This window comes from Vigna unguiculata, chromosome 7 (assembly GCF_037176805.1).
Source record: "Vigna unguiculata cultivar grain cowpea cultivar isolate G323 ecotype 2 chromosome 7, ASM3717680v1, whole genome shotgun sequence".
In the NCBI taxonomy this organism is placed as follows: domain Eukaryota; kingdom Viridiplantae; phylum Streptophyta; class Magnoliopsida; order Fabales; family Fabaceae; genus Vigna; species Vigna unguiculata.
This window is the reverse complement of record NC_140798.1, coordinates 36,861,942-36,874,687: the sequence shown is the minus strand read 5'-3', so window position 1 is coordinate 36,874,687 and position 12,746 is coordinate 36,861,942. Positions and strand designations below refer to the sequence as shown.

Here is a 12,746-nt window from a genome sequence, read left to right as displayed (position 1 = left end):
CTGAGGCAATGGCTGAATTAAAAATTGTTTCTCATTCTGTTAGAAGGTGGGACAACTGGCACCGAATAATAAAATCGTAAAGAGAGAGAGTAACAAATTCAAGAATAATTATGGGATGAGACTCAAATAGATAAATTGGTCAGAGGGAATAGTGAGAGAGAGGGAAAAATGGTTAGTCTATATTTTTTTTCTTGAGTATTCTTCTTCTCTGATAGTTTGTAAAGTGTTACTGGGTGCTGTTAAGTGCTTTTCAAAAAGAATAATACCACCGAAACTATCTTTTCTTCACACATCATTAAATTTGAACTTTTGTCATTTTTTTTGAAATAAATGCCTCGTACTTTCTAATTACTTATGAAAGATTTTCACATTTATTATTTATTACACTCAGAAATTTTTAAAGAGTAGAATGATTTTTCATATTTTTTGTCCATTTTGCTCTTTTAAAAATCTTAAGACGTAGAAAGATTAGTTATTCATCGCTTCTTTTCATCATTTTTCCTTTCTATTGTTTCTTTCTCTCCTTATTACTCATCATGTTAGAATTATGGTGTTTGATTTAGTCCCACATCGCTTAGAATAGTGAGATGTGGTTCTCTATTTTACTATATAAGAGACTCTATGTAAAGCTTTAAGATACACCAGAAATACAAATACTTCCTAGTGTAGTCGTGGACGTAGGCATACACATTGTACGTCGAACCACGTTAAATTCTCTGTGTCTATTTTTCTCTCCTTTATTCTTTCCTTTATTGCCTTGTTCCTAACAATTGGTATCAAGAGCCATTTTTCTTAGTATGCTCTGTGGTTGCAGCATTGTCTGATCTTCCACATCAGAAAAGATTTGGTTTCTATTTTTTCTTCTTGGGGATCTCAGTTTAGAGAAGTAGTGGGAGCTTTGGTCAAAGGCAGCAGGAGCTTTGGTCAAAGGCAGCAGGAGCTTTGGTCAAAGGCAGCAGGAGCTTTGGTCAAAAGCCGCAGCAGGAGCTTTGGTCAAAAGCCGTAGCAGGAGCTTTAGTCAAAAGCAGCAGGAGCTTTCGTCAAAGCAGCAAGAGCAATGGCATTGGAAGAAGGGAAGGTGAGGATTGAGAAGTTTGATGGCAGTGACTTCGGGTTCTGGAAGATGCAGATAGAGGACTACCTGTATCAGAAGAAGTTGTATCTACCCTTAACAGGGCAGAAGCCAACTGACATGGAGCAGGCGGAATGGGATTTATTAGATCGGCAGACACTCGGTGTGATCCGGTTGACATTAGCCAAGAATGTTGCGTTCAACATCATGAACGAGAACACAACCGTAGATTTGATGAAAGAATTGTCAAATATGTATGAGAAGCCATCTGCAGCCAATAAAGTGTATTTGATTCGCAGGCTAGTCAACCTAAACATGGGTGAAGGTAACTCGATTACTAATCATATTAGTGAATTCAATACAATTATTGCGCAGTTGACATCAGTGCAGATAACATTTGATGATGAGGTGAAAACATTAATTTTATTATCATCTCTTCCGAAAAGTTGGAGTGCAACTGTTACTGCAGTTAGTAATTCTGCAAGTAATAGTAAGTTGAAGCTTGATAACATCCGTGACTTGATCTTAAGCGAAGATGTTCGCAGGAAAAGTTCAGGGGAATCTTCCAGTTCTATAGTTCCGGTTCAGCATTGAGTATTGAAACTAGAGGAAGAAGTAGCCAGAAAGGTCGTAATCAAGGCCGAGGCAGATCAAAGTCTAGAGAGAAATCAAAACCAAAATTCCGGAATGATATCACTTGTTGGAATTGTCAGAAGAGGGGTCACTTTACAAATCAATGTAGGGCTCCAAGGAAGAACAACAACAAGAGGCAAGATGATGATCAATCAGCAAATGCAGCAACTGATGAAATTGAAGATGCACTATTATGTAGTCTAGATAGTTTTATTGACTCATGGATTATGGACTCAGGTGCATCATTTCATACTACACCTTCCTTAGAACTATTATCTAACTATGTTCCAGGAAAGTTTGGGAAGGTCTACCTTGCAGATGGGAAATCTCTTGATATTATAGGAAGAGGTGATATCAATATCAGAACCTCAAATGGAAGTGTGTGGACTTTGAATGATGTCAGACATATGCCTGCCTTAAAGAGAAACTTAATATCTATAGGGCAGTTGGATGATGAGGGGCATTACACCACCTTTGGAGATGGACACTGGAAAGTAATGAAAGGTAATCTTGTTGTTGCTCGTGGGAAGAAGCGAGGATCTCTTTACATGATTGCAGATGAGGATATGATATCAGTTGCAGAAGTTGGCAACAATTCCTCTTTGTGGCATCAGAGGCTTGGGCATATGAGTGAGAAAGGAATGAAGCTCATGGTCTCAAAAGGTAAAATACCTAACTTATGGTCTCAAAAGGTAAAATACCTAACTTGAAGCATGTTGACGTTGGACCTTGCGAACATTGTATCTTTGGAAAGCAGAAAAAGGTTAGCTTCTCCAAAACAAGTAAGTCGTCTAAAGTTGAAAGACTAGCACTAGTGCATACAGATGTTTGGGGGCCAGCTCCAGTGAAATCTCTTGGAGGTTCACAGTATTACGTAACCTTCATTGATGACTCTACAAGAAAGGTATGGGTTTATTTTCTTAAAAATAAATCTGATGTGTTTTCTGTGTTTAAAAGGTGGAAACAGGAGGTTGAGACTCAAACAGGTTTAAAGATTAAATGTTTGAAGTCTGATAATGGTGGAGAATATGACAGTAATCAATTCAAGGAGTTTTGTTCAGAGAATGGGATCAGAATGATCAAGACGGTTCCAGGAACACCAGAACAAAATGGTGTGGCAGAAAGAATGAACAGAACCTTGAATGAGAGAGCAAGATGTATGAGAATCCAGTCAGGATTACCCAAGGTATTTTGGGCAGATGCAATAAGCACAGCAGCCTATCTCATAAACAGAGGACCATCAGTTCCTTTAGGCTATCAGTTACCTGAAGAAGTATGGTATGGAAATGAGGTAAACCTTTCACATCTGAAAGTTTTTGGTTGTGCTTCATATATTTTGTTGAACTCTAATAGTAGAGATAAATTGGACCCTAAGGCAAAGCGATGCTATTTCATTGGCTATGGATCTGACATGTATGACTACAGGTTTTGGGATGACCAAAACAAGAAAATTATCAGAAGTATAAATGTTACTTTTAATGAAAATATGTTCTATAAGGACGGGACTGCAGAATTTGCAAATGCAAATAAAAAGCCAGAGCAGGTATCATTAGAAGAAGTTTCAGAAAGTGATGTAGCCAACAGAAGGCAGAATACAGAAGTAGAGCCTGAGTCAAAGCCCGAGTCAGAGTTTGGGTCAGAACCTGAACAGATAGAAGAGTCAGTAACTCCTGAATTACCGACTAGAAGGTCTAGCAGAACAATTGTAGCACCACAAAGGTACTCCCCTTCATTGCATTACTTGTTGTTGACTGATGCTGGTGAGCCAGAGCATTTTGCTTAGGCTATGCAGGGAGGTGAATCTATTAAGTGGGAGCTAGCAATGGAAGATGAGATAAAGTCTCTTCAGAAGAATAAGACATGGTCTTTAACCAAGCTTCCAGAAGGAAAGAAGGTTTTGCAAAACAGGTGGGTCTATCGGTTAAAAGAAGAACCAGATGGCAGCAAACGATATAAGGCCAGACTCGTAGTGAAAGGGTTCCAACAGAGACAAGGAATTGACTTCACAGAAATTTTCTCTCCTGTTGTCAAGATGACTACCATTAGAGTTATCTTGAGTATAGTAGCTGCAGAAAATCTTCATCTGGAGCAGTTAGATGTGAAAACTGCATTCCTACATGGAGATCTTGAGGAAGAAATCTTTATGGCACAACCAAAAGGTTTTGAAGTACAAGGCAAAGAGAATCTTGTATGCAAGCTTCATAAAAGTTTGTATGGGTTGAAACAAGCACCGTGACAATGGTATAAGAAGTTTAATGAATTTATGAGAAACTCAGGATTTCACAGATGTGAAGAAGATCATTGTTGTTACGTGAAGAAATATGTTGATAGTTATATCATTCTTGCCTTGTATGTTGATGACATGTTGATTGCTGGTGCTAATATGGCAGAAATTGACAGGTTGAAGAAACAATTGTCAGAAAATTTTGAAATGAAGGATCTTGGTCCAGCCAAACAAATTCTTGGTATGAGAATTTCCAAGGATAGATCTAAAGGTATTCTAAATTTATCTCAGGAAAAATATATTGAAAAATTGCTTAGCAAGTTCAATGTTGGAAATGCTAAAACCAAGAATACACCTTTGGGAACTCACTTAAAGTTCTCAAAAAGGCAATCTTCTCAGACAGAGGAAGAAAAAAATCACATGTCTAAAGTGCCATATGCATCTGCAGTAGGGAGCTTGATGTATGCTATGGTTTGCACCAAACCTGATATAGCACATGCAATGGGAGTTGTGAGCAGGTTTCTATCCAATCCCGGAAAGGAGCATTGGGAAGGAGTGAAGTGGATATTGAGATATTTGAAGGGCACTTCAAAGATGCATTTGTCCTTTAAAAGAAGTAATCTCACTTTACAGGGATTTTCTGATGCAGATTTGGGAGGTGATTTGGATGGTAGAAAGAGCACAATAGGTTATATTTTTACGTTGGGTGGCACAACTATCAGTTGGAAGTCCAAACTTCAAGGAAGAGTCTCCTTTTCAACCATTGAAGCTGAATATATAGCTATCTCAGAAACAGCAAAAGAGATGATATGGTTGAAGAATCTTCTAAAAGAATTAGGAAAAGGGCAAGATGAACCTTCATTGTTTAGTGACAGTCAAAGTGCCATTTGTCTTGCTAAAAATCCAATTCTTCACTCCAGATGCAAACACATTGAATTGAAGTATCATTTTATCAGAAACTTGATAAATGATGGAGATTTGATTTTGTTGAAGATTCCAGGTGCAGAGAATCCAGCTGATATGTTGACCAAGACTATCACAACAACTAAGTTGAGGCTTTGCATTGCCTCAACTGGCCTTCGAGAAAATTGATGATGAAGGCACTACAGTAGGTGGTAATGTAAATCAAACCCCAAGTGGGAGAATTGTTAGAATTATGGTGCTTGATTTAGTCCCACATCGCTTAGAATAGTGAGATGTGGTTCTCTATTTTACTATATAAGAGACTCTATGTAAAGCTTTAAGATACACCAGAAATACAAATACTTCCTAGTGTAGTCGTGGACGTAGGCATACACATTGTACGCCGAACCACGTTAAATTCTCTGTGTCTATTTTTCTCTCCTTTATTCTTTCCTTTATTGCCTTGTTCCTAACACATCACACTCTTTCCCTCTCACATTACACTCTCGAGAAAGTGACACATGAACATTAATATATTCACATTTTATTAATAATACAAGAAACGATATTTTTTTTACTTTTTAACTTAAAAGTATAATATCAAAATTTTAAAATAAAGTTGTAGTCATACAGCTTCATTCTATTGTTTTAAATTTTTTTAACTTTATTATTTACAAAAAAAGAAGAAGCAATAGATAACACTAATGAAAGAAGGGTTAATTAAGTCGTATAACTTATGTTTGAGTACAAAGAATGTAATATTGTCATTTATGTGGGGGTCATGAGTTTTAAATTAATTTTTAAAATATTGACGTAAATTATGTAAGTAATTGAACTTCTTCTTCTTTTAATAGTTTGTAAAAAAAAGAAACTTAAAAAATAATGTATGATTTATGTTAATTTAAGTAACATCCATTGCGACAAAATTCAAATATGAACACATTTTTTTTTCTTATAGGTTTAATTACTCGTAAGGTACCCAGTTTGGGTCAAGGGTGTCAATTTGGTACCCGGCGAAAAAAAGGTTTCAATTTGGTACCCAAGTTATTTTAAGTGCATCAATCAGGTACATCCCGTTAGATTGTCAGGAACGGCGTTAAAATCTTGGTGACGTGGCAATGGATAACGGATACGTGTCATTCAAAGGTGAAGACGTGTAAAAAAAATAATTGTACAGTGTGCAGTGGTGGTTTAATGAAAGGTGAAGTCTAAATTTGCCCTAACTCTTAAATGTACCATATCATCTTCTTCTTCCTCTCCATTCGGTTGCAGGTTCAGAGTTGAAAAGGTGGCTTCTCGATTTGTGTCTTCTTCTTCCAATCAATTCGTCAATGTCTCATCTTCTTCTTCCTCTCCATTCGGTTGCAGGTTTAGAGCTGAAGAGGTGGGTTCGTGTTGTGTGTCTTCTTCTTCCAATCAATTGTTCAATGTCTCGCAGTGAGGGTTGTGCGTGTTCGTGGGCATCACAAAAAAATAGTGTCTCCTCCCCTACTGTTTCATATAGGAGTGCGGGTGGAACCCAAATGTGCTACTGTGGGGAGGTTGCAACGTTGAGAGTTGCTAAAACAGTTAAGAATTTTGGAAAACAATTTCTTGGGTGCCCTAACTACAAGGTATGAATTATTGTTTAAATTTTTGCTTTCCATAATGTGACCAGCGAAGTGGTGGTAAGCATTTTTTTGGGTTTGATTTCATGTGACCAGCGAAGTGGTGCCAATGAAGAATCTAAAGGATGCAATTTTTTCAAGTGGTTCAACGAAGACAATGGGGATGAAAGAGATGCAACCATAGGAAGACAAAGGAGAAAAATATATGCTCTTGAAAAATCAGTTATGGTGTTCGAAAAAAGGATTAAGTTTTTAACATGGGTGATATGTTTTCTGGGGCTGGTTAACGTAATTTTGGTTTGTAAATTGATCCAATTTTTTTGATTTTTTTGTAACCTGGATGGAGTATAGTGGGTGTGGATGTAGTTTCATGGGTTGGAATGTTTGTATTTACGTTATGTTATTGTAATGAATTATGATTATGGAATGAAATTAGCTTTGAAGTAAATTTTTCTGTCACTTTATTTGAACTATATTTGATTATTGAATGAAAGCACACAAACTGGAACATCATATTCATCCAACAATCATATATAGCCTTGTAATAGTAAGCCACAACCTGTGCATAATAAGCCAAAAACATTGCCATCTAGTAATAAGCCACTGTGTGCATAATAACCCAATATCACATTCATTGAATATTGTTCTGCTATCTCAAAAGATGGTAATTGATGTTCGTACCATGTGGATGTTCAACATACATAATGCTTTTCAAAATAGAAACCAAAATACACCACCACATTACAAAAGTTTCTTCCAATTTCATGTTCCAAAACACAACAGCAAATAAAATTTAAATTGGGCCCCTCCTGAAGGACAATTTTTCTCTGTAGGCTGCTATTGTAGTAGACTGCATCTGATGGACTGCAGTAGTCTGACTTGCTTGTGTTGGTAGAGTTTGACTTGCTTGTGTTGGAAGAGTATGATTCTGTGGCTGTGAGACTTCTGTAGTCTGACTTGGTTGAGTACACTGAGTTGGTGGAATAGGCTGACTTGGTTGAGTATGGTCAGTTTGTGGAGTGCTCTGGCTTGGTTGAGTAGGGTCTGCAGGTGTGTTTTGTTGTGTTCCAGATGGACCAGTTTCTGCTGGTGCAGGAGGAGCATGTGGGCAGCTTGTTCTTTTGTGGCCAATTTGTCTACACAACCCACATTTTTTACGGGTACCACCTTGTCTCAATTGAGTGTCATCTTTCCTCAATTCCCAAGCCTCCAATCTTCTTTTCTTTTTCGGTCTTCCTGGAAGGACCCTCTTTGTTGGAGGCAAAACATCATTTGCAGCAGTGATCTCCCACAGATGAGGCCCGTTGACAGGGTATATGAGTGACAAATAAGTCTCTTCATACGTAGATGCAAGAAACCAATGTGGAAGGAAGTCTTCAGCATTCAGATTTAAAAATCTAATAGCAGTCAGCGCATGGCAGCATGGGATTGCTGTTATGGTCCACTTTCTACAGCTGCATTCATGTTTGTCAATGTCAACCACAAATTGTTCTCCAATCATTGACCTATGACTGACCTCAAATAATCTTTGTCCTGACCAGCTGTTATGAATGCAAAAAGATAAAGTGAATTGACATTTGAAAATGAATTGTAACTTTATCAGAATAATGAATGAGTATTACCTTGGAAGCCAATATTTAGTCTTTTTTGCCTCCTCTTCCATCCTCTTCTTAATTCGTGGGCAGATTGTACCTTCAAATGTACTAATCCTCTTTCTATTGCTTGCCCATCTCTTCATGAGATAAATCCGAATTTCTTCCATCATACTTATAATTGGTTTGCTCCTTGCGTCCACAATTGTACTGTTGAATCCCTCAGACATATTATTCACCAGTGTATCACATGCAGGTCTGGCTGTAAATCTGGACCTAGACCAAAACCTAGGTTGCAAAAAAAAAAAACCTATCACATGCAGTTCACACTATATACAATACACTGCAGAAATTATTTCAACATACCTTGGGGGGATGGCTAACAAGTGTTTGAATGCGTCCAGATTAACTTCTTTAATTTCCCTCATGACTGCCTCCCATGCTTGAGGATGTGTGCAGTAGGCTGCTTTCCATAACAACAACTTCAGATTTTTTCCAGGAAATTTCTTCCTGAAATTAGAGTAGATGTGCCTCACGCAAAACCTTTGGTCCACACCAGGTAACAATTCTTGCAATGCTGGGAGCAGTCCCTGTCAAAGTAATGTGAAGTAATGCATTATTAAAAGAATAGTAGTTGAATGAGAATCTGAAAAGTGACTAAAAAAGGTTAAGAAACTTACTTTTTGTTGATCTGAAATAAATGTATAAGTGCAGCAAAGTTCAGGCCCACCAAGGTCTCCAATCAATAAATCCAAAAACCAATTCCATGTCTCCTTATTTTCAACCTCAACTACTGCGTATGCCAAAGGGAGCATCTGGTCATTTCCATCTCTTCCTACAGCTGTCAACAACTCACCACCATATTTGCCCTTCAAAAAACAGCCATCTACACCAATTATGGGCCTACAAGACACAAAACTGTCTTTGCAGGCCTTCAGACAAACATAAAGTCTTTTGAATATTGGGTTCCCCTCATTCTCTTCAACATGAACTTTTACAGTTGACCCCGGATTGGACCTTAAAAGTTCATTTGCATAATCATAAATGCGTTTATATTGTTCCCTAAATGAGCCATCTATGTTTGTGTATGCCATTGTCCTTGCCCTGAAGGTCATAGACCTAGAAACACCTATATTCCATTTCCTTCCAATCTTATTTTTCAAGGCAGTTAATTTAACACCTGGATTGTCTCTTAATGTCTTCTCCAACCGTCCACTCAACCATTTAGAAGTCATTAGCCTCACATTGAATTCACGGCTACAAGTGTGCTTGTTTATTATTTTCCTCAATTGCCAAGTGCTTTGGGCAGCCTTGAAAGCACAGTAGGCATACCACTTGCACTTACCCTTCGCACCTAAACACTTAACACAAATTCTTCTTTTGTCATTTCTAAATATTTTCAGCTTCCTCCCACTGTGCACCCCATAAGTTCTAATTGCATCAGTGAAGTGTTCCTTTTCAGTGAAGTAAGTCCCAACCTCCCAGTTATAATCCTCCATATTTTTTGGTTGAGAAAATATACTAAAACTCCCATATCTATCTCTATCTTCATCACTTGTATCACTATCTAATGTTTCAGATTCCCATTCTGTATCAGAGAATCCTCTTTGGTCCGCATGTTTAGGGGTGGGCTTTTGGGATGATGACCCTCTCACTCCACCAACATTACCTTCTTTAATTCTAACTTCAAAAAGTTCATCTTCAGATGCATCATCTCCTCCAACAGGTACATCAAACAGACCATCACCTCCCTCAGCAGCAGATAATTCCTCCTCAGATTCATTCCAACTATGAACTTCAAAATCTTCATCGCTCTCACTACTACCCTCAGATGATTCCTCCTCAGACACCTCTACACCTTCTACCCCAACCTCTACACCACCATCAACTTCTGCAGCACCATCCAACCCAACTTCTACAGCACAATTAGCCTCACCTTCTACCTCAACCTCTGCACGACCATCAACCTTTGTGCCACCATCATCCTCTCCCACCTCTGTAGCAGATGTAATTCCACCATCATCCTCTCCCACCTCTGCAGCAACTCCAATTCCACCATCAACCTCTCCAACCTCAGCAGCTCCATTTCCACCATCCTCTCCAACAGCTGCACAACCTTCTATCCCAACATCCACATCAACAACTGGAGCAGCGCCAATCCCAACTCCACCATCTACCTCTGCAGAAGCTCCAACTCCAACATCTTCTCCTACCACGGCAGCATCAACAACTCCACCGTCTTCTCCTACCTCTGCAGCATCTTCCACATCAACTTCTTCATCAGCTGCAGCCTCATTACCACCATACTCCAACAAATGAACTATCTGAGGTTCAGACACCATGTGCACAACAAAAAGATGCACTTGGCCATTGAGTATGGCGATATTCACCATATGGCATGCTCCTTTGTCATAACTTAGCAACTCTAACCTACCTTCCAACACTGAACCTCCACCAACTAAATACCAAATCTCTTTCACGTTCACATACCCCATCTCCTTCAGAATGGACAATATTTCGAAGTAGCTCCACCTATCTGGGTCACATGTAAGGGTATTGCTCTCACCCACGTATTTTAGTGACCCATCATTTATAAACTTTCCCCCATGGTGGAAGACAACTTCAAAGTGGTCGTCCATCTGTAATCTATAAAATTGCCCAAACAATAATACCAAATTTACAGTCAATACTACATACACACCGACAAACAATTTAAAATGGGGGACCACAACTATAACACCGTCACTTTCGCACAAACGGTGGACCACAAAATTGATTAAACAAATACACACCCAACCGCATTACTTAAAAACCACAATCAACCGACAAAAGCGTATAAAAACAACACCCTAAAGCATACCAACACACCAATTTCAAAGTAAACGCATTCAAATAAAAAAACCCTAAATCCAGGGAAAAATGAGAACGACGAACAGGGGTCTCAAAAAAATGTACCTTTGATCGCCTTCTCCGAACGGTTTCACCTTGTCCAAACGATTTTCACCTTCTCCGATCGATTCGCCCTTCGATTTTGCAGAAACCCCGATCGCTTCTTTCTCCAGACCTTCTCACTTCTCACTCACCTTCACCTTTTCGACTTTCCAAAATTAACACTCTCACACACTTAATTTTTTAATTCAAACGCAAATTATTTTATTCCTTATTTTCAAAATACCACGTCAGTAATAAGTGCCATACCACGTGTCAAATATTGGTGTCAACAGACCCTGTTCATTTGTCAATGTTAATGACTTTCACGGCGTCAATGAAAATGTACCTGATTGATGCACTTAAAATAACTTGGGTACCGAATTGAAACCTTTTTTTCGCCGGGTACCAAATTGACACCCTTGACCCAAACTGGGTACCTTACGAGTAATTAAACCTTTCTTATATTAACAAATGGTGGACGGAAGACAAAAGTATCAAAGAAATGTCAGTTTTGCTGCTTTGGTAATTGTACCTTCAAACGGCTGCGACTTTTCTTTTCCATTTTCTTTTTTACAAGTTCTAAACTTTAGCAAATCACTATCTCCATATCTTTGTGACATAGAGAGGACAAAGACAGTTTGGAAGAAGAAATAAAAAGCAAGAAGACAAGACGCACAGGTTGCGTTTTAGACAAAGAAAATAATAGAAGGGTTGGAGCGGAGAAGGAGAAGGGAACGCCAGGAGCTTCAAGCTTCAAACACGGAAAAGGTGTGACCTTTCATTTCCAGTTCATAATATTTTTTCATTTTTTCTCATTACTTGGTTATGTGTTATGAAACTCTCGAACTTTCTCGTGCTCTCTTGCAGTCCACCACTGTGGTTCGTGTCTCGTTCTGTGTTTCGCGTTCTCACCGGTTCATTAGCAGCAATTTCCTTCACACTAGTTCGGTTCACGTACTCGCTACATTCTTCAAAAGTTATATCATAATCTCTAAGTTCCTTTTGCTTGATTATACTGTATGTAAAAAAATTGAATGAAAATTTTAGTTTGAAATCCATGTTATAAAGATAGAATGAAGGCTACTCTGTATCATATTTGAAAGTTTAATTGATATTTAATATTAATTAATATATGTTGGATTCTCTAATTTTTTCCTATCACATTACAGTTTAATCGGAGAAGGTTGTTTGAGTGAAGTTTCATTAAGTTGCCTAGTGAAAACTTGGGAGAAAATAGAAGTAACATTCAAGAGTTGTGAACCTGCAACAAAGGTGAGTTATGAAGTTAGCATTTTATCTTGCTCATGTTCAATTTAAATTTTAATTAAATGTTGATGGAACCTAGATTTAAAAGGACAAGAACAATGGATGGTTGCACACACGTAAAAAATTGTTCTGAGAAATGATTAACATGAAAAAGAATAGAAAATTGTCAATTTAAAAGTTGATCTTATATAAACACTTTTTTTATTTCTATTTAGAAAGTTCTATACTCATGACTTGAAATTAAAAGTGTAAATATTTGCTTGATAGATAGTTGCTATTTAATATTAATTAAAATATATATTGGATTCTCCCTTTTACAGTTTGTTTGGAGAAGGTTGTTTGTGAGGTTTCAGTAAGTTGCAATAGAGGTGAGTTATTGAGTTAACATTTTATCTTATTCATGTTCAATTTATATTTTAATTAAATGTTGTGTTTTGAAGATTGGTTTCACTCTTTATGTGTTAATTATATGTTATTACCTAATATTTGATTACATAATAAAATTTTACATGTTATTT

General features: G+C 37.7%; 1 protein-coding gene across 1 annotated transcript; it reads right to left on the bottom strand.

The window, feature by feature from the left end:
* Positions 1-7,181: 7,181 nt before the first annotated feature.
* LOC146884852 (uncharacterized) lies at positions 7,182-10,670 on the bottom strand. The gene is made up of 4 exons (XM_085676051.1): positions 8,712-10,670; positions 8,398-8,621; positions 8,062-8,319; positions 7,182-7,980 (listed from the first exon to the last, which is right to left on the bottom strand). Exons 1-4 carry the CDS (start codon positions 10,668-10,670, stop codon positions 7,233-7,235), a joined length of 3,189 nt encoding a protein of 1,062 aa, XP_085532177.1. The 3' UTR covers positions 7,182-7,232.
* Between the last annotated feature and the right edge of the window lie 2,076 nt (positions 10,671-12,746).